The 20,573-nt window shown below is 45.9% G+C and overlaps 1 protein-coding gene across 8 annotated transcripts in view; it reads left to right on the forward strand.

Annotated features, from left to right (window-relative positions):
• CIC (capicua transcriptional repressor) overlaps nucleotides 1-20,573 on the forward strand; it is a 280,330-nt gene that overhangs the window by 52,261 nt on the left and 207,496 nt on the right. For all 8 annotated transcript variants that reach the window (XM_089687365.1, XM_089687363.1, XM_089687368.1 and 5 more), the window contains exon 2: nucleotides 14,123-16,959. In XM_089687365.1, the coding sequence (XP_089543491.1) occupies nucleotides 14,154-16,959 (2,806 nt within the window). In that variant the 5' untranslated portion in view covers nucleotides 14,123-14,153. The remainder of the gene's footprint in view (nucleotides 1-14,122; nucleotides 16,960-20,573) is intronic.

Here is a 20,573-nt window from a genome sequence, read left to right on the forward strand (position 1 = left end):
GGCACAGACAGACACACAATGCAAAGGTTAAGTGAACGTCTCTCCTTTTTATCTGCTTTCAGGTGTGATTTCTATATTGCCCACACCTGTTACTTGCCCCAGGTGAGTTTACAGGAGCATCACATGCTTGTAACATTCTTATTTATCCGCAGTTGTGAAAGGGTGCCAATACTTTTGTCCAGCCCATTTTTGGAGGTTTGTGTGACATTATGTCGAATTTGCTTTCTTTCCTCCCTTTTTTTGTTTTGTCCCAATACACACAAAGGGAATAAACATGTGTATAGCAAAACATGTGTTATTGCAATACGTTTCGTGAGAAATACATGATTTTCAGGAAAAATATCAAGGGTGCCAACAATTTCGGCCATGACTGTATTGTACATTCACATCAGTCCCTAACCCTCAAGGGGTGTACAATCTAAGGTCCCTAACTTACATTCAAACAGTGGGGCCAATTTAGAGAGGAGCCAATCAACCTACCAGCATGTGTGGAAGGAAACAGGAGTACCCAGAGGAAACCCACGCAGGCACAGGGAGAACATGCAAACTCCAGGCAGGTGGTGCCGTGGCTGGGATTCGAACCAGTGACCCTAGTACTGCCTGCGTAAGTGCTAACCATTTAGCCACTGTGCAGCCCCTGTATGTGTTTACCATAAAAGCCAATTTGTCTAATTATATATTCAATATAAATGAATGTAAAAATACTATTGGGGCCTATTTGTGCCATTGCATTGCATTAGTGCAGCACGTTAACATGCCTTTGTTGCAGTAAAGGATTAGATCACTATTATCAGAAAACTGCCTATGCAGATTATGGGCGCCTGTAGGTAAAAATAAACTGTGCATCTTTGGTTAAGTCGAATAATGCTCTTGCTGTAGGTGTTGGCCATTTATGTACCTCCCAAAGCCTGACTGAAAAACTCCCAGAGATGGCATCATCCCATCATGCCTTGTTGCTAAGACACCCCCAGCCGGTTCAACCCCACTCACACGCACTCTGTTGCTGTAGCTCTGAGCTCCGTGATGCTGCACTGGAGAAGCTAGTGGACCACACAGGATTTGAGAGCACACTCCTGCAATGGTGGAGGGGAGTAGTAAAGGCTGGGAGTGTCTTAGCAACATCCTAGCAACAAGGCAAAAATAGAGGAATGCCATCTCTAGGAGTTTATTTGGCCAGGTTTCAGGAGGTATATAAATGGCCTATACCTATTGCAAGGGCATTATCCAACTTTAACCACCTCCCGCCCACCATATAGTAATATGACGGACGCAAGGTGGTTCTCTCATTCTGGGAGGGTGTCATATGACATCCTCCCATTCTCACTGTGCATGCGCGGCTCAGGGAGCGCGCGGCGATCGGCGGTGCGCTGTGTCCCTCGGACACAGCGGATCACCGATCACAGAAAGAGCTGAAGATGTCGGCTCGGTCATGTGATCAGCTGTGTCCAATCACAGATGATCACATGTAAACAGAGAAATGCCGGTTATCGGCATTTCTCTCCTCTCGAGCTGTCACACTGACAGCTCGAGAGGAGAGGAGAGCCGGTAATCGGCTTTCCGCGGAGGGGACATGTGCACTGATCATCAGGGCACTGATGATCAGTGTGCCCTGATGATCAGTGTAGCCCCAGCAGTGCCACCTATCAGTGCCTTGTGTCAGTGCTCATCAGTGCCTCGTGCCAGTGCCACATCAGTGCCTACCAATGCACATCAATGCCACATATCAGTGCCCATCTGAGCTGCCTTTCAGTGCCAGTCAGTGCTGCCTATCAGTGTGCATCAGTGCTGCCTATCAGTGTGCATCAGTGCCGCCTATCAGTGCCATGTATCAGTGCTGCCTTTCAGTGCCTGTTAGTGATGCCTGTCAATGCCCATCAGTGCCACCTACCAGTGCCTCCTCATCAGTGCCCATTACTGCCACCTATCAGTGTCCATCAGTGCAGCCTATCAGTGCCCATCAGTGCAGCCTCATTAGCGCACATCAGTGAAGGAGAAAAATCACTTATTTACTAAATTTTATAACAAAAACTAAGAAAAAACATTTTTTTTTCAAAGTTTTCAGTGGTTTCTGGTTTGTTTAAGACAAAATAAAAAACCCAGAGGTGATTAAATACCACCAAAATAAAGCTCTATCTGTCAGAAAAAAATGATAAAAATGTCATATGGGTACAGTGTTGCATGACTGCGCAATTGTCATTCAAAGTGCGACAGCGCTGAAAGCTGGAAATTGGCCTGGGCAGGAAGGGGGTATAAGTGCCTTGTAGGTGAGTGGTTAATCAAAGCTGCACAGTTTGTTTTTATCTAGAGGTGTTCCTTACCTGCATAGGCAGTTTTTTTGTAAAGGTGAACTAACCCTTTTAACCAGTTGCCGACCGTAGATAGCCGAATGACGGCTACACTGCGGCCGGCCAGTTCTGGGAGGGCGTCATATGACGTCCTCCCAGAACGTGCTCAGGGGGCGCGCACCCGGTGATCTCAGTGATCGCTGTGTCCTATGGACACAGCTGATCACGTGATGTGGTAAAAGGCCAATCACAGCGGCTTTTTACCACGTGATCAGCCGTGTCCAATGACACACTGATCACTGGGAAATGCAATTACTGGTTCTCGACTGCACTTTCCTAACGCTGTCAGAACGTGGGGAAAGTACTGCCGAGAATCGGCAGTTGTCGGAGCAGGGATTGGCACTGATGATCAGTGCCTTGATGATCGGTGCCCAGCAGTGCCGCCCATTGCCACCCACCTGTGCCCATCAGTGCCACCCATCAGTGCTGCCAGTCAGTGCCCAGCAGTTGCACCAGTCAGTGCCCAGTAGTGCTGACTATCAGTGCCGCCTATCCGTGCCACCTCATCAGTGCCGCCTATTAGTGCCCTTCAATGCTGCCTATCAGTGCCCATCAGTGCTTCCTATCAGTGCAGCCTCATCAACGCACATCAGTAAAGGAGAAAAATTACCTGTTTGCAAAATTTTATAATAGAAACAAAGACACCTTTTTTTTGTTTATAGAGCAAAAAATAAAACCCCCAGCAGTAAGTAAATACCACCAAAAGAAAGATCTATTTATGAGAAAAAAATGATAAACATTTCATATGGGTACAGTGTTGCATGACCACGCAATTGTCATTCAAAGTGCGACAGTGCTGAAAGCTGAAAATTGGCCTGGGCAGGAGGGGGGTATAAGTGCCCGGAAGGCAAGTGGTTAAGGCAATAAATTTACCATGTGCCGAATGTCACTATATTTATAAAGAGCACCTCATCCTCACATATAAATGTTAGAAAACTATATTATTTGAGGGAATAGGACTTTCTTGGTGCTATTACAAAAAAGTGTTCAAATTAGAAATTGGACCAGTATGCCACGGGCCAGAGTCCAGGGAGCCATATCCTTCCCTTGGTGGGTATGGGAGACCCACAGACAGATCAAACACTCAATAAAAGCTGTAAAAAATATATAAAATCAGTAAATTGTGATCATAAATAGCCTAGGGTCATCATAAATAATAGTGTCTATAGCCCGGGGCATACTGGTCCAATTTCTAACTCTGGGTGAGCCCTGTTGACCCCTGGCCAATGGCAGGTTTTTTTGAGATTTATTACATATGTATTATATTGTTTTTTTCCTGTAGCTATTATGATTCCAATCTTTCCAGGAAGAAGTAGCTCTATGCTACAAAACATGTAGAAATATATCAACTGTGAAAAGGCTCCCTATGCGTTTTTGCTGTACTTGTCGCTATAAGTCGCTGATCGCCACCATTACTAGTAAAAAAACCAAAATTCTAGTATATATACAGCCGTTTGTAAGCGCTATAACTTTCACGTAAACCAATTAATTTACACGTATTGGGATTTTTTCTTTAGTAGATATGTAGCAGAATACATTTTGGCTGAAATTTGTGATGGAATTTGATTTTTTTAAAATTTTTTACTGGACAAGTTTAATTGCAAAAAGTCAAAAATACAGTTTTTTTTCTCAAAATTGTCGGTCTTTTTTCTTTCTATAGTTTAGTGGGAAAGTCCCTGTTTACAATTTTGCACTGAAAGCTCCATGCAGTTTCTGGACGGTACTTGAATATGCTTTAGCATGCTCCCCTTTCAATTCTATGGGCCTGAAAAGGCATGTATGAACCCCCTCCAGTGCCTTCTATTCATTTTAGGGGGGCAAGTTCATTTGCAAGTATCCAGGGGACCTTTAGCCCAGGTTCACATATATGCTGCTTGGTACATTGCATGTGATTCGAACAGGAACCGCACCGCATTCCTGTGCAAATCACATGCGATTTGTGTGCGGTGCGATTGGAGCCATATATTTTGTATGGCTCTAGTTGTACCGCACCAAAAGGGTGCAGAACCCTCTTTTTGGTCCACACTAGAATCGGATCGCATGGGTATTCACACCTATGTGATCCGATTCTGCACATCGCACCACGTTTTGCGGACCAATTTCGGGGTGTTGTTAACTTAACATACACACCTGCAGCGGTTTACATGAACGGGGTGCGATTCTGATGCAGTGCGGAATTCGCACAGAAAACGCTGCAAATTCCGCACCGCATCAGTGTGAACCCAGGCTTAGGCACCTGTACACTGTGGGGGTTATTTACTAAAACCAGAGAGTTCAAGATCTGGTGCCGATTGGCTGCCATGCCCAGCTGCACCAGATTCTGGGTGCACCAATTTTAGTAAATCTCCACCTGTGGGTCTCCAGGTATACAAGTGTTGGATGACAAAACTGTTCCTGTTGTCTGAAAAAAAAAACAAACCCTAACCAAAAAAAGGTAATGGGGCTTTAAAGGTACCACACCATACCAATAGAAGTGAAATAGAAACGTGAAAAGATTAAATCTATTTTTTTTACGTTTCTATTTCACTTCTATTGGTATGGTGTGGTACCTTTAACCACTTCCCTACCAGGCACTTATACCCCCTTCCTTACCAGGCCAATTTTCAGCTTTTAGCGCTGTCGCACTTTGACAATTGTGCGGTTATGCAACATTGTACCCATATGAAATTTTTAGCATTTTTTTCTCACAAATAGAGCTTTCTTTTGGTGGTATCATCCAATAGACAAACAAATGAAACCAGCACTCAAATCTTCATGCAGACCAGGGAATTGAGAATGCCAAAAACGAAGAGGTGCTGCCCTTCAAAGACTGGGAAATCTGAATACTGGTAAACAAAAACAGACAAGGGCGCACTCTCATCGTGCATTACCGTGGAGACCCACGTATTTATTAAATGAAATAAAATATACTCACAAACCAATGAGAATAAAAAACAGAAAAATGATCCGCAACAGCAGCGGATGCAATACTGTGCCCTTGGTGTGGATTATCTGATGCGTTTCGGGAATAAGCTGATGCGTTTCGTGAAACAGAATCCCTTCCTCAGAGCTAAAAGTGTGCCTGCTGGACCCTGGCCTAAATACCAACAAATGTCAAAATGAGGGTCAAAAGACCCTCCCACCCACTGCCGACTGCCCAATAAAAAAACAAAACAAAACATGGGCACTGATAGGCAGCACTGATGGGCACTGATAGGCCGCACTGATGGGCACTGATAGGCAGCACTAATGAGGCGGCACTGATGATGGGTACTGATGGCACTGTTAGGTGGCACTGACTGGCATCACTGCTGGGCACTGACTGGCGGCACTGCTAGGTATTGACTGGCGGCACTATTAGGCATTGACTGGCGCAACTGCTGGGCACTGACTGGCACAGCCGCTGGGCACTGACTGGCAGCACTGGTGTGTGGCACTAGTGGGCACAGGTGGTTGCACTGCTGGGCATAGGTGGGTGCACTGCTGGGCACAAGTGGGTGGAACTGGTGGGTGGCACTGCTGGGCACCGATCATTAGGGCCCTGATCATCAGTGCTCTGATGATCGGTGCCGATCCCTGCTCTAACAACTGCTGGTTTTTGGCAGTACTTTCCTCACAATCTGACAGCGTGAGGAAAGTGCAGCCAAGAACCGGCAATTGCATTTCCCTGTGATCAGTGTGTCATTGGACACAGCTGATCACGTGGTAAAAGGCCGCTGTGATTGGCCTTCTACCACATCACGTGATCAGCTGTGTCCGTAGGACACAGCAATCACGGAGATCGCCGGGGGCGCGCAGGAGAGCGCGTTCTGGGAGGACGTCATATGAGGCCCTCCCAGAACTGGCCGGCCGCAGTGTAGCCGTCATTCGGCTATCTGCGGTCGGCAACTAGTTAAAGCCCCATTACCTTTTTTTGGTTAGGGGTTTTTTTTTTTGCAGACAACAGGAACATTTTTGTCATCTAACACTTGTATACCTGGAGACCCACAGGTGGAGATTTACTAAAACTGGTGCAGCTGGGCATGGCAGCCAATCGGCACCAGATCAACATACCAATTAACTTTTTTGGTTAGGGTTTTTTTTCCACCTATTTTCCTTAGGGCTGTGGTACCAGTAAAACCAATATACAAGATTAGACTTATTTTCTCTCCATCTCCCACTTTCCCCGTATTCAGTGTTCCTGTTGCCTGTAGCAATCCCTGTTCTTCCTTTCAATCTCCCAATATTGTACGGCAGACATTAAAAAAGATTTTGGTTGCTATAAGCAACAAAACTGTATTTTTTTACAAGATCTACTGTGTGATCTTTTTTTTTTTTCCCCAAGATGTGACAGAAGATTAGAGTGTAACTTGCTAGAACTGGATAGTGCGTGGGTTGTCAGACTCAACCAGGCATCTTCAATAATGTAGCGCACAATGCAATAAGCAATCGCGTATTAGATTTCAGCTTACTGTAAGTGGTCATTACTGCATAGTTGCTATGGGTAACAGCACTGCGAACATATTATATGTTTTGTGCTGTCTTCCTAATAAAGTGGGTTTCAATCAGGAGAACGTCTGATGAACAGAATTTTCTCCTTAAAAAAACCCACAATCAGCTCTTTTGAACAATGCGATGTGCAGCTCCAAAGCAGCTACTGCTCAGAGATGCTTGGCTTTCCTTAGCTGCTCTTGGAAACCATGGCTTTAAGGCCGGACTGTATCTGTGTGACACCATTGGTTTTCCAAGGGTGGTCACAGACCAAAAAAAATTGCACCTCACAAGCCTGCAGTCTGCCTATCTTTCTTGGGACAGCTCCGGGGGGAATGGCGCTCATCAGTGATCCCCACGTGTGGTCAACAGAAACTAGCTGGCCATACTCCAAGAACATCAGCAGCGGCCAAACATTATTTCGAAAAGACCATGAAGGATCTACCCAGACCTCCCTGACCATGACACGTTTCACTCGAGTAGGGCTTAATCAGAGTTCTCTACCTTTTATTCCCACGTCGTAGTAAGGAGGGTTTCCAGTGGTAGACAATGGTACCAAAGTAGTTATGGTAGCTTCAGAGTTGATTGTTGGGGTTGGTTGTGAAGGCTCTGCGAAGGAATATCCCTTGCGGATCCAGGATGTTGGAGGTGGGAAATAAAGTCAGGGGAAGACTGGGAACCTTTGGCCTTAGGAGCGAACACAATCAGTGAGTCTTCTCATGGCAGGGCAGATTTCTCTGGGCTTAAGAACATGTGCCATGGAGCCACTGTGATTAGTGGGCATGGTGAAAGGTGGACGTGGTTTATTGTGGAGCAAGTTTTTGTATCTTCCAGTAGAAGCTTGCTTTGCTTTTCTTGGCATTTGGTCACATGACATCTCATGGCTACAAAGGAAGCTTCTGCTAAAAGGAAAGCGCTTTTTGATGGCCAGCATATGTCATTGCATGTGGGACCAGCTCTAGTGCACGTCTGAATTCTAATGTATCACCATCTAACCTACCAATCTTGTCTCCAAATATCACCCAAACCGTACTCTCCGCTCCTCGCACGACCTTCTGCTCTCTAGCTCCCTTGTCTCCTCCTCCCATGCTCTTCTCCAGAGCTTCCCCCATCCTCTGGAACTCTCTACCCCAATCTATCAGACTATCGCCTACTCTGCTCACTTTTAGGTGATCTCTGAAAACCAATCTCTTCAGGGAAGCCTATCCTGCCCTCAGCTAATAATGGAATCTTCTACTCTTCCTACCAGTCAATCCCCCAAAGTTACTACCTTTTTGTACCACCAGCCCCTCCCTCTTAGATTGTAAGCTCCAAGGAGCAGGGCCCTCCTAACCCTCTTGTATTGAACTGTATTGTCTCCCGTTATATCGTAAAGCGCTGAGCAAACTGTTAGCGCTATATAAATCCTGTATAATAATAATAACCTGATATATTCTGGACCTCCTGTCCCTCAGCCTTTTCCTACCCTGTATAAAGTAAACCTGTTCTCCTTTTTGTACCATGAAAAATAGAAGTTATATCTAAGTCTAGGTTCACACCTATGTGTTTTCCACTTTGCAGAAACGCACAGCAGTCCATTTAACATGATTTCCTATGGGACAGGTTCACATCTCCGCGGTTTCACCCGGTGCATTTTTTGGAACGGGTCAGAGACTTTTTTAAACGCAAAACATTTAGTTTTTGGTTCTATAGACTTCAATGAAGACGCTGCAGAAAAGCATGTAGTGCGTTTTTGATGCGTTTTTGCATTCTGCTCTGCTCAGCAACAAGTTGGAAAAAAAATGTAGCAAAAACACGTGCAAAAATGCACCGCAGAAATGGATCAAACGCAAACTGCATAGGTGTGAATCTAGCCTAAGTGCAGACACATACATTGCTGTTGTTACCTTTATTAGCCAGAAAGGCTCTTCTGTTCCCCTCTTTGATTTAGTTTCACTTTAACAATGATCAGCTATTCCATGACTAAAGGCTCATTCACACTAGACTTTATTTCTAACTCCTGCCAAACGCCCCTATAGCGTTTGACAGGCGTTAGGTGTTTTAATGCTCCTCAAACGCTCCCCAAACGCCCTATGCTCGGTTTTGAGGTGGTTGATGGGCGTTTGCCAAGCTTTAAACCCACAAACGCCTATAATGAAGTTAAATGGTATTAACGCTCCGCAACCGCGTCACAACTGCACCTTCCAGGCGTTTGCGGAGCGGCACCATTGACTTGAATGGGAGGCTTCAACCCCTCCTGACTGGACATGAGGCGTCAGTTTTACCGTGACGCTAACACTTCAGTGTGAACAGCACTGTGTGCTGCCATGTGCAGAATTTTCATAGGCATTTGAGAAGCGTTAATGCTTCCCAAATGCCTGTCTGACACCTGCTGACAAAGCTAGTGTAAACTGAGCCTTAGTGCCACCACCAACCAGTCCCCGTCCCTGTCTCGTTGAATTGCCGTACCTCATGAGTAGGCCACTGAGGCAGTCCCATTACATAATGGGATGGTGGTTGCCAGAATTTAGTCATAAAGTCAGAGGAAATCAGGATCTAATAAAAAAGTGAAACTAAATCAAAAAGGAGCAAAGAAGCTTTTCTGTGTATTAGAGGTAAAGGCAGGCATCTTGGGGAGTGATCAGAGACCTTTCCAGCGGAACACAAACTGATGGACCTGGATAAATTCCAAGAGATGTCTAGTGAAAACCCTGATGAAGTGGGAAGGTTTGAAGCCCAGGAAACATGTTGGCTGTGGGACTTACATTTAAAGTGAAACTATAGAAAATTTTTTTTTCATTTTGGCTAGAATAGAGGGAGGGTTATGACTCCTGTCAGTTTTATTGCCATCTTTGTCCCATGGGGGAGATTTACCTTCACTTCCTGTTCCATAGCCAGACAGGAAGTGACAGGAAATCCATGTCTTGGGCCCCCAGGTCACCAGAACTAGTGTCCCTATTGGAAGATTTACCCTCTATTACTGTTCTGGGGACAACCCAAAATTTGTGATTTACATTTACTTTCACTTTCAATGATACTGATAAACAGGACAAATATAGAGGGTGTATCTCCCTAATGGGGGTACAGACAGCAATAAAACCTGACAGGTATTCAAATCCATCACCACTCTGTCCACAACCTAAACTATAACTAAAGGCAAAGGGGAGAGGGGTTAGAACACCTGTCAGATTTTTATTGCTGTCTGTGCCCCTGTTAAGGCGATTCCCCTTCTCTATTTGTTCTGTTTACCATTATCATTGAAAGTGAAAGTAAAAGAAATCTCAACTTTTGGGTTGTCCCTGAAAAAGTAATCCAGGGAAAATTTTCCAATGGGGACACTAGCTTTGGTGACCTGGGGGTCCTCAAGGAATGCCTTTCATTTGCAGAGATTTTCCAACTTCCTGTTTTGGCTATGGGACAGGAAGTGAAGGTAAATCTCCATAATGGGTACAGATGGCAAAAAGATAAACTGACAGGAGTTATAACCCTGGTATACTCTATCCAAAATGGGGTAAAAAAAAAAAAGTTTTGCCTTTTAGTTTTACTTTAACCACTTGACAACCGGGCTATAGCCGAATGACGGCTACAGCGCGGTTGTCCAGTTCAGAGAGGGCGTCATATGACATCTTCCCAGAACGAGCTCTCCCAAGTGTCCCCAGGGGCACGCACCCGGTGATTGCTGTGTCCTATGCACACAGCTGATCACATGATGTGGTAAAAGGCCAATCACAGCTGCCTTTTACCACGTGATCAGCCGTGTCCAATGACACAGCAGATCACCGGTAAATGCAGTTGCCGATTTTCGGCTGCACTTTCCTCATGCTGTCACAGTGTGAGGAAAGTACTGCTGACTGGCAATTGTCACAGGAAGGATCGGCACAGATCATCGGGGCACTGATGATCAGTGCCCAGCAGTACCACCCACCAGTGCCCCCCATCAGTGCCACCCAGTCAGTGCCCAGCAGTGCTATCAATCAGAGCCACCTATCTAGTCTCTAGCGCAGCCCCCAACCTCACCAAAGGGCTGCACATAAAATTCAGCAAATATTCCTTATTGGAGACAACAAACACACAACAGGATATAGTCAGACTATGGGCATGATACAAGAGATGGTCAGAGACTGCAGACACAATACAAGAGATGTTCAGAGACTGAGGATATGACACTGGAGATAGTCAGAGACTGCAGCCATGTTACAAATGATAGTCAGATACTGCAGCCATGGTACAAGAGATGGTCAGAGACTGCAGCCATGGTACCAGAGATGGTCAGAGACTGCAGCCATGGTACCAGAGATGGTCAGAGACTGCAGCCATGGTACCAGAGATGGTCAGAGACTGCAGCCATGGTACAAGTGATGGTCAGAGAGTACAGCCATGATACAAGAGATGGTCAGAGACTGCAGCCATGGTACAAGAGATGGTCAGAGAGTACAGCCATGATACAAGAGATGGTCAGACTACAGCCATGATACAAGAGAGAGTCAGAGACTACAGCCATGATACAAGAGATGGTCAGAGACTGCAGCCATGATACAAGAGATGGTCAGAGACTATAGCCTTGGTATAAGAGATGGTCAGAGAGTACAGCCATGATACAAGAGATGGTCAGAGACTGCAGCCCATGACACAAGACATGGTCAGAGAGTACAACCATGATACAAGAGATGGTCAGAGACTACAGCCATGATACAAGAGATGGTCAGAGACTATAGCCATGGTACGAGAGATGGTCAGAGACTGCAGCCATGGTACGAGAGATGGTCAGAGACTGGAACCATGATACGAATGATGGTCAGAGACTGCAGCCATGATACGAATGATGGTGAGAGACTGCAGCCATGATACGAGAGATGGTCAGAGACTGCAGCCATGATACGAGCGATGGTCAGAGACTGCAGCCATGATACGAATGATGGTCAGAGACTGCAGCCATGATACAAGCGATGGTCAGAGACTGCAGTCATGATACGAATGATGGTCAGAGACTGCAGCTATGATATGAGAGATGGTCAGAGACTGCAGCCATGGTACAAGAAATGGTCAGAGACTGCAGCCATGGTACAAGAGATGGTCAGAGACTGCAGCCATGATACGAGCGATGGTCAGAGACTGCAGACATTCAGATTGGGCACCAGGGGTCTAATGGGACTGGCTCAGTGGCCAGGTATGAGTTATGGTACTCCCACTGGACAAGGACTGGCAGTTGGTGGCGCTTAGTCATAATGTCATGGAATGGCTGAGCACTATTAAAAGAAACTAAATGGGAGAGGGGCACAGAAGAGCCTTTCTGGCTAATAAAGGTAACAGCAGGGACTGCACTTGGACAGAACTTACTGTCTATTTAATTTCAACTTTAAAAAAGTATTACTATTAAACTGTAGTATAAAACTCACTCTGCGTTCAGCCTTTTACTAATAACTGTTTTCATTCTCTGTGCAAACCGCTGTAAGCCCGATCACCTGACTCCATGCCGTCCTCTGCTGCAGATACAGAAATTTAAATAGCAGGCACGAACGCACAGATTTTTCACAGCTAATTACTCAGCAATGTTAACGCCAAATTAAGAATAAAAAGTAATTTCTACTTTGTTTCAATTTGCACTACAACACTGCGATCACATGCTGCACATGTGACAGATGCGCTTTTTAATATGCAGTATCAGTGACTGCGTTCCACCTCAACGCCATTTTTTATTTTTTTTTCCAGTGCCTGCTCTCTAGCCAACACCGGTCAGCTTTGCAGGTACGTTTTGCCCACAGATGCCATAAGCGTGAGGCAGCAGGGGGGTAGTAGATCCCGGTAATATAGTCCTCCCCGTAGGTTTTATTTAAAGCACCAAGCTATGGAGACACACAGCTGCCAGTCAGTCGTCTTTACAGTCTTAATAAGCCATTTTCAGCAAAGCGTCACGCGTGTTGCCACCATCGCAGAAGCCAAGGTGGCCATCTTTCATTGTCCACCTTTCCTGTAGGCAGGTATATATATATGTCCTTGCATGAAATACATGTGTGCAAGTGCGATGGGTTATGTGTCGGGGCATGTCGCCGCGTATGATATTGCAGAGCATGTCTTCATGTTACTGGTATCACATGCACCCTGTCATACGTGCTGTGCTGCTTTCATAACAATCCAGCCTTTAACCGTTGCGTTGCCGCCACCGCTGGCAGTTGTATCGTGCGTTTCCACCTTGCTTGGCATGTACGAGGATCCGGGGGAGGGGAGCCTATCTCTGTGTGCTAACATGTCTGCACTTGTCCTTCTCACACCATGCCTCCGTTCTCATTGGTGGGTGTAGATGTCTGGATATCTATTTATAGTGGGTGCTGATGAAGGAAACGATTACACCTTGTTAAAGGGGAATCCCGTTTAATGGCGTGTTGCTATAAACACGAGTGCCCGAGTTACCGCAGTGTCACACGTATGATCTTGTTTATCAGTGTTACTCATTTATATGGTGCTGACGTTTATGGTGTAGTGTTTGACCGAGAACATTGAACCATTCATCTCAGCCCCTTCCCCCCCAAAGGAGCTTACAGTCTATTGTCCCTGCCACAGGGATACGTTCGCACACTGCAGGGCCAGTTTTGCTGCACAGAGACATGCGATGACAGTTGTACGATCTAGCCGAAGGGAATAAAATAATCGGGCGAGTTGGAAAATCTGCATCGATCTCTAAGCCCTTTCCCTTCCATAGCAGCAAACGTGAAGCTTGGTGGCGAAGGTCGCATCCTTGGAAGGACTGGATGTGCTGTAAGGCAATAGTGCTAGCCAGTACACGGGTGTAAGTGGGCCGGGACTGTAAATGCAAGCTAAGCTCTAGTAATGATCGTTCTTTATTACACATACAATGAAGAGTCGCAGCTCTGAATACGTTTCCAGGAAAAAAGGGACTCCGGGCTCTATGCTGCAGCCGTCATGTAACCAACATTGGCCATATGGTTTTTGCCAAAAGGGGCTGCGGAGCTGTTTTTTGTGAAGAGCTGACCAATCAGCGGCTCTGCCTGAATTCTGATCACAACAGGTATGCTTTAAAGTAGGTAGGGTGCTTTCCCCCATTAGAGTGATGTCACACACTGGTCTGATCTGACATGCAGTGCTCTTCTAAATACAAAAGCGATGCGTCTTTCCTGCTCAGCATTCAAATGAATGGAGATAGCTTTCCTCCTGTCACACAAGCATAGGGAGAGCGATCTGCTTCCAAAAAATGCACAGCTCCCTGCTATGTAGGTACTTTCCCTGCTTTACATTTTTTTTTTTTGTGGTGATGTATTTTAACATCTTTGCTGTTATTTGTTGGATGTGGCCTCTTAGTAATCATGACCTTTTTTTTCTCTCCTTTGAAACAGGTGCCGTCTTTCTAAGAGAGAGAGCCCGAAGATGAAACCAGTAAAGAAATCTACAGGCCCAGGGAACAGCAAAGTCTCAAGCTCCACCCGCAGTAAGAAACAGAAGAGAAAGGTGGAGGACGGGAGGCAGGAGGAAGAAGAGCAGGAGGAGGAAGCCGCAGAGGAAGAGACATCTGAGGAGCCAGACGAAAGCTCAGGACATCACCTGGCGTATGTAGGGGCAAGGAGGATGCAGGTAAAAGTTGAACCTGCAACAGCAGAGATGGCAGCCACCCGGGTACAAGAACAAGACCTGTCAGGACGTAACCCACAGCAAATGGCAGAGGCTGAAACACAAGAAGAGAAACCTCAGATATGCATTGAACCTTCCAACAATGACCAAGTGTTGAGTAAAGTAGTATATGATACGCCCCGCTGGGAAATGCCGTTGAGTAGAAAAACTGCCACCTTTAAGTCTAAAGCTCCCAAGAGAAAATATGTGGAAGGCCAAGGCTCTCAGGAGGGACAAGAGGATTCTTCTAGCAGCAGTGATGGCACCACTGCACCACAGGAACGTGTTTCAGACCAGCCTGTAGCCCCAACCATTGAAACAGAAGATATTCCTTCTGTGCGGTCCTCCTCTACAGATACAGCCAGTGAGCATTCTGCAGACTTGGAAGAGGAGTCGGAGAAAGTACAAACTGAGCTAGAACCACCAGCTGTGTCCTGGCCTGAGATTGATATTAGAGGTCATCTGCAGCCCCAGAGAGTGTTGGCACGGAAGGAAGATGCTTTCTACCTTTGCCAGGTAAAACAAGTCCGTCGGAATCATGAACTTGGGGTGCAGTTTCCTGGGACACAGACCATTACATTCCTGGATATCATGCAGGAACCGGTTCTTCTGGACCAGATCCCAACACCAGGTGAAGTAGATGTGGGGTCCGCAGTGTGCGCTTGTGTGGGACCTGACAATACAACTTTCCGAGAGGGAACTGTAGTAGAAATAGTTCAGAATCCTTTGTCTTACAAGGTTTGCTTTCAACAAAGCCCAGGACGAAGGGAACGTGACTATGGCTGGGTACCTCACAACAGCATTCGACTTGTCCGCTTCCCTTGGTGTAAAGATCCACTTCTGGTAGTTCCACGGGCAGCAGAGGAAAAACCCCAGCAGCCAATTAGTAGATTTCCAGCAGTCCATACTTCAGAGCAGCAGTCAGGTGGTACAGCTGAGATGCCAGCATCTCCACGAGGTTCAGAACCAAAACACCTTGAGGATGCTGAGGTCTCGAAGATCAGTTTTAGCATGCCAGTGAGTGAAGAGAAAATGGCATCTGTGCAACATTGTATTCTTTCACCTCCAAAATCGCCTGCCTATGGAATGATAATGGGGCGATTGCCGGAGCAGCCATCTCCATTACTTAGTCCAGATGCTGGAAGTCGGAGCAGCTGTAGTAGTGTGTCTTTGGATAAATGCAGCACTCCAGGGTCCCGTTCTCGCACACCACTGACAGCAGCCCAGCAGAAGTACAAAAAGGGAGATGTAGTTTGCACCCCTAATGGAATTCGTAAGAAATTTAATGGAAAGCAGTGGAGAAGATTGTGTTCCCGGGATGGCTGCATGAAAGAATCTCAAAGAAGAGGCTACTGTTCCAGACACTTGTCCATGAGAACCAAGGAGATGGAGAGCATGTCTGAAGGTCGGGGTGGTCGAGAAGGAAGTGCAGAGTTTGAATGGGACGATACTTCTCGAGACAGTGAAGTAAGCAGCATACGCACAGACTCCCGTCCACGTCTTGTGGCCCCCACAGACCTCTCTCGCTTTGATTTTGATGAGTGTGAAGCTGCCAACATGTTGGTGTCTTTGGGTAGCTCTCGCTCTGGAACCCCATCATTCTCCCCGGTTTCCAACCAGTCTCCTTTCTCCCCAACGCCTTCCCCCTCACCTTCTCCACTGTTTGGTTTTAGGCCAGCTAACTTCAGCCCCATTAATGCTTCCCCTGTCATTCAGCGCGCTGCACGCAGTAGACATGTAAGTGCAAGTACCCCCAAGGGACAAGCAGTGTTGACTCCTGAGATGCTGCACCACTCTCACCACCGAGAGAGACAGTCAGCGGGCATCATGCCCTCATTTCAGACCAACCTTACCTTTACAGTGCCCATGAGCCCAAGCAAGAGAAAACCAGATTCACATCATGGCAGTGCCAGCTCTACTGCCGACTTCCAGAAGAGCGATAGCTTGGACTCTGGGGTGGACTCTGTCTCTCATACCCCAACACCATCTACTCCTGCTGGATTCCGATCTGTGTCCCCTGCCACCATTTTCTCCCGATCCCAGCAAGCCTCTCCATCCCTGCTCCTGTCCCCTCCAGCTGGCCTGACCTCAGACCCTAGCCCCTCGGTCCGTAGAGTTCCTGCAGTACAGAGAGACTCTCCTGTAATTGTGAGGAACCCAGATGTCCCCCTTCCATCAAAGTTTGTGGAAAAGCCCACAGACGGAGGATCCCGCAGTATTAGTGCAACAGGAGCTGGAGCAGGCAGTCCTCGACGCATGGTTAAAGTCTGTTCCAAGGAACACCCTTCCAAAACACAGCTGCAGATACCAGTACCCATCAATGCCACCCAGATACAGAATGTGGCACGATCTTTACCTTCTGGGGCAACAAGCACTGGAGAATCAGTTACCTGCATATCTTCAGGTCCTACAGATCACCCTCCAACCGTGTTCAGTGTCTCGTCACCATTCCAGCCTGTGGCGTTCCATCCATCCCCTGCGGCCCTGCTTCCAGTGATTGTGCCCAGTGACTACAGCAGCCATCCGGCACCTAAAAAGGAGATCATCATGGGAAGGCCTGGCACAGGTAAGGGATGATTTTACAATTTGGAGGTATATTATATGAAGGAGTTTGGGATGTGATTTTGAGATTCAAGCTACGGCCATGCTGCAGCAGTACCATTTATCAAGCTATCTGAAAGAACTGATTGTATTGCCATTAAAACCAGTTGGCTTATGACTCTCATTCCCCAACTGAAGTTTTCATGGTGGAAGCTTAAATCTAACTGGCTTCGGGGCTACACATATGATTTTTATTTCAATCGCTTTTATAAATGAGTATAGACCGTTCTTACTGCAAGCATTTCATAAATGTGCAAAATGTACCAGTTCCTAGCAACCAATCTGAAATCCGCATTCAGTACCCATTTTTGTTGTAGGTAGTTGAAAGCTGACTTATTAGTTCCTGTAGGCTTCTGCTAACCTCAGCTTGATGAACCATGTTAGTACACTATGGGTTGGATTTACTAAAGGCGAATAGACTGTGTACTCCGCAGCTTAGTGAATGAGGTAAAGAATACCCAATCACATGAAAGGAAATTTAAAAAAAACAGCATTTTTGCTTGGATATGATTGGATTAGAAAATTAAGCTTTGGGGAAAATGAGTGCAACTGCACTTGCAAAGTGCACAGTCTATTTTCCTTTAGTAAATTCACCATTCTATGTCTAAAGATACAGGGACACCCCTCGTAATATTGAGCTCAGATGTTTCCAGTGACTAGTACGGTTATGCTACAGCTTACAAAAACATTTTAGGCAATTGGATGCATTCAACAATGGGGCCTAGGCAGTTTTGGCTGAAATCTTTTTTTGGTCTACTTGACCTTGGCTAGGTATCAAGAGATCCCCAAATGTTTCACTTCTTAACCTCCTTAGCGGTATTCCCGAGTGTAGCTCGGGGTAAAATTTCAATACCAAGAGCGGTAACCCCGAGCTACACTCGGGCTTACCATGCGGCGTTGCTCAGGGGGTCCCTGCAGCACTTACCTTGTCCTTCGCTCCCACGATGTGTCCCCTGCAGCGTCCCCGGCCATCTCCTCCGGCCGATGCCGGCATCCAGCTTCTGTGTTCCGGTCCCTGTGACGTCGGGACGTACGGGCGCCGGAACCGGCAGGAAATTTGAAATTTTTAAAAAATGTCATTTTTGCTGTCATTGCTATTTCAAACCATTTCACATACATTTTGTCCCTACTGCTTTGTCCTGCGCCCTGCCTGCATTTTGACTGTTCTTTCTGCCTGGAAACTTAGAAAAGTCCATGGCGTCCAAAAAGCGTCCCTTTACGTCAAAAGCGGTTTTAGACCGGCTAGAGAACAGCGATAGTAAATCAGAACCACTTGCAGAATTGAGTGATAATGATTTGTGGTGAAATTTGTGATCAGACACTGAAAACGATTTTGCGACTGCTCAGCGATGTGCGAATTTGCCTTTGTATTTCAAATTTCAGTGTTTTTGGTTTGATTATATCATTGAATCAAATTTATTATTATATTATTTTTATGATTATTTATTAAATTATAATTTATGATTTCGTGTTTCAAGTTTTATCATACCCGGAATGTTTACTAGACTCTTGTTCGGACAGATTTCAGTGAATTATTCCTAAAAATTACAGGCCTACAATAAAAAACTACATATTTCCATGCAAAAAATGGTACCGCTTTCAGCACAAAAAATCGGAAAGAATCATACCGCCAGGGAGGTTAATGAGTGATTGAAAAGTACTGTCTGGCATATTCAGGGCTTTGGATATCTTTTTTCAATATCCTTTTCCATCTTTATAAAGTTGCATTACCTTGTTACGCAGGTCTTTTGACAGTTCTTTTCTGCTCCCCCTGGGCTGATAATGTAGTCTGCTCAGTGCATCCATGTGAGAGCTAATTAATACACAGACAGTAATTGCAATTTAAAAAGCCACAGATGTGACCTTTAATTGGCATTTTAACCCGTGTGTGTCACCTTGTGTGTCTGTACCAAGGCCAAACATTCCAGGCGATGGAAACGTTTGTTCAGGGCCATTTGGGTGATTTCTGTTGTTATGATTTAAAAAGAAGCAAACAACTATGTGATAATAAATGGCTTCATATGATCACTATCCATAAATAAAAGTTTTTTTTGGCATGATCACTCATATTTCAATATCAATGGCAGAATTTTACAATTGCAAACGTTTGAGTACAACTGTATGTTGCATATGCTGTTTGTTATGAAATTGAATTTGCTCAGCTGATCCTCATTTGAGTGGAAGGTTTGCAAAACGTCCCTTTTACGCGTGTTACGTAATCATGAATCAGATTAACTGACTGAAAGCTTAGCTTTTTGACCTGTTCCACACCTTTGTTGTGACTCTGTTTGTGTTAGAAGGATGTTAAGGTGCGTCACGACTTCAGTGGTGTATAATGGATTTGAACTGGTTTTCATCCTTACGAGCTGCAAAAAACGTCAATCTTCACTGACAAGTACACTTTGACACAGTGTCTTCCTTGGAGATTTCACTGTATTATCTCTTTCACGCTTTTACGTGTTTGCAGTGTTCTTCTGGTTTTACAATTCTGAGAGAATGGTTCTTGGAGAACAACTGAAGAGTTTCATAGCCGCTTGTTATTATCTCCAACAGACTTGACTCTCCAACAGAAAGTGTTTTGCGGTAAAGGAGAAAGGGAAGGAGAGGTAGTCACTGGCTATATTATTTTTCCAGTTTAAAATGTTTAGGGTAATTTGGATGAAAAATACTCCACCGGTACTAGGCAGTCTCATGTCATTAACCGCTTGCTGGCCGCCCTATAGCAGATCTACTGCTACAGGGTGGTATGGGTGCGCAAAATCACGTGTATATATACGTGATTTCGCTTTTCCGGGTAGGGGGCACGTGCCCTACCTGTGCCGTCTTTCGCGGCTGTCAATCATTGGGTCGTGATTACTCGCTGGCTCCCGGTGATTGCCGACCATCTCCAACGGGGAGGAGAACTGTTTGTAAAGAAGACTCCTCCCTGTCAGCTTGTGCACACACCGATTACTCGCCGTCACCCGGTGATCGCGGAGCATTACTGGCGGAAGGAGAGAACTGTAAGTAAACAATACAGCTCTCTCCCCTGTCAGCTCCTGCACACTGCTTTGGATGGCTGTGCACAGCACAGCCATGCAAAGCAGTGTGCTTACAGTGAAGCACATGGAAACAGCACATAGCAAAACAGCACACAGTGAACCCTTTGATTGCCCCTCATGTTAACCCTTCCTGGTCAGTGCCATTAGTACAGTGTCAGTGCTTTTTTTTTTTTTTGCACTGATCACTGTATTGGTGTCACCGGGGATGTCAGTGACACCAAGTCAGTTCCCCCCAGTGTCAGAATTATTATTATTATACAGGATTCATATAGCGCCAACAGTTTGCGCAGCGCTTTACAATATAAGGGGGGCCGTACAATTACAATACATTTCAGTACAGAAGGAATGTGAGGGCCCGGCTCGTGGAGCTTACAATCTAAAGGAAGGGGGAGGTGATACAAAAGGTGATAGCTGCGGGGGATGATCTGGTGGAGGTGATTCAAGTACAGTTCTTAGGTGGAGGTGGGGTAGGCTTCCCTGAAGAAGTACGTTTTCAAAGATCGCCTAAAGGCAGACAGGGCAGGGGGTGACCGGATAT

The sequence above is a fragment of the Staurois parvus genome, unplaced genomic scaffold (assembly GCF_062004578.1).
Source record: "Staurois parvus isolate SC_StPar_1 unplaced genomic scaffold, SC_StPar_1.0 ptg000423l, whole genome shotgun sequence".
In the NCBI taxonomy this organism is placed as follows: Eukaryota; Metazoa; Chordata; class Amphibia; order Anura; family Ranidae; genus Staurois; species Staurois parvus.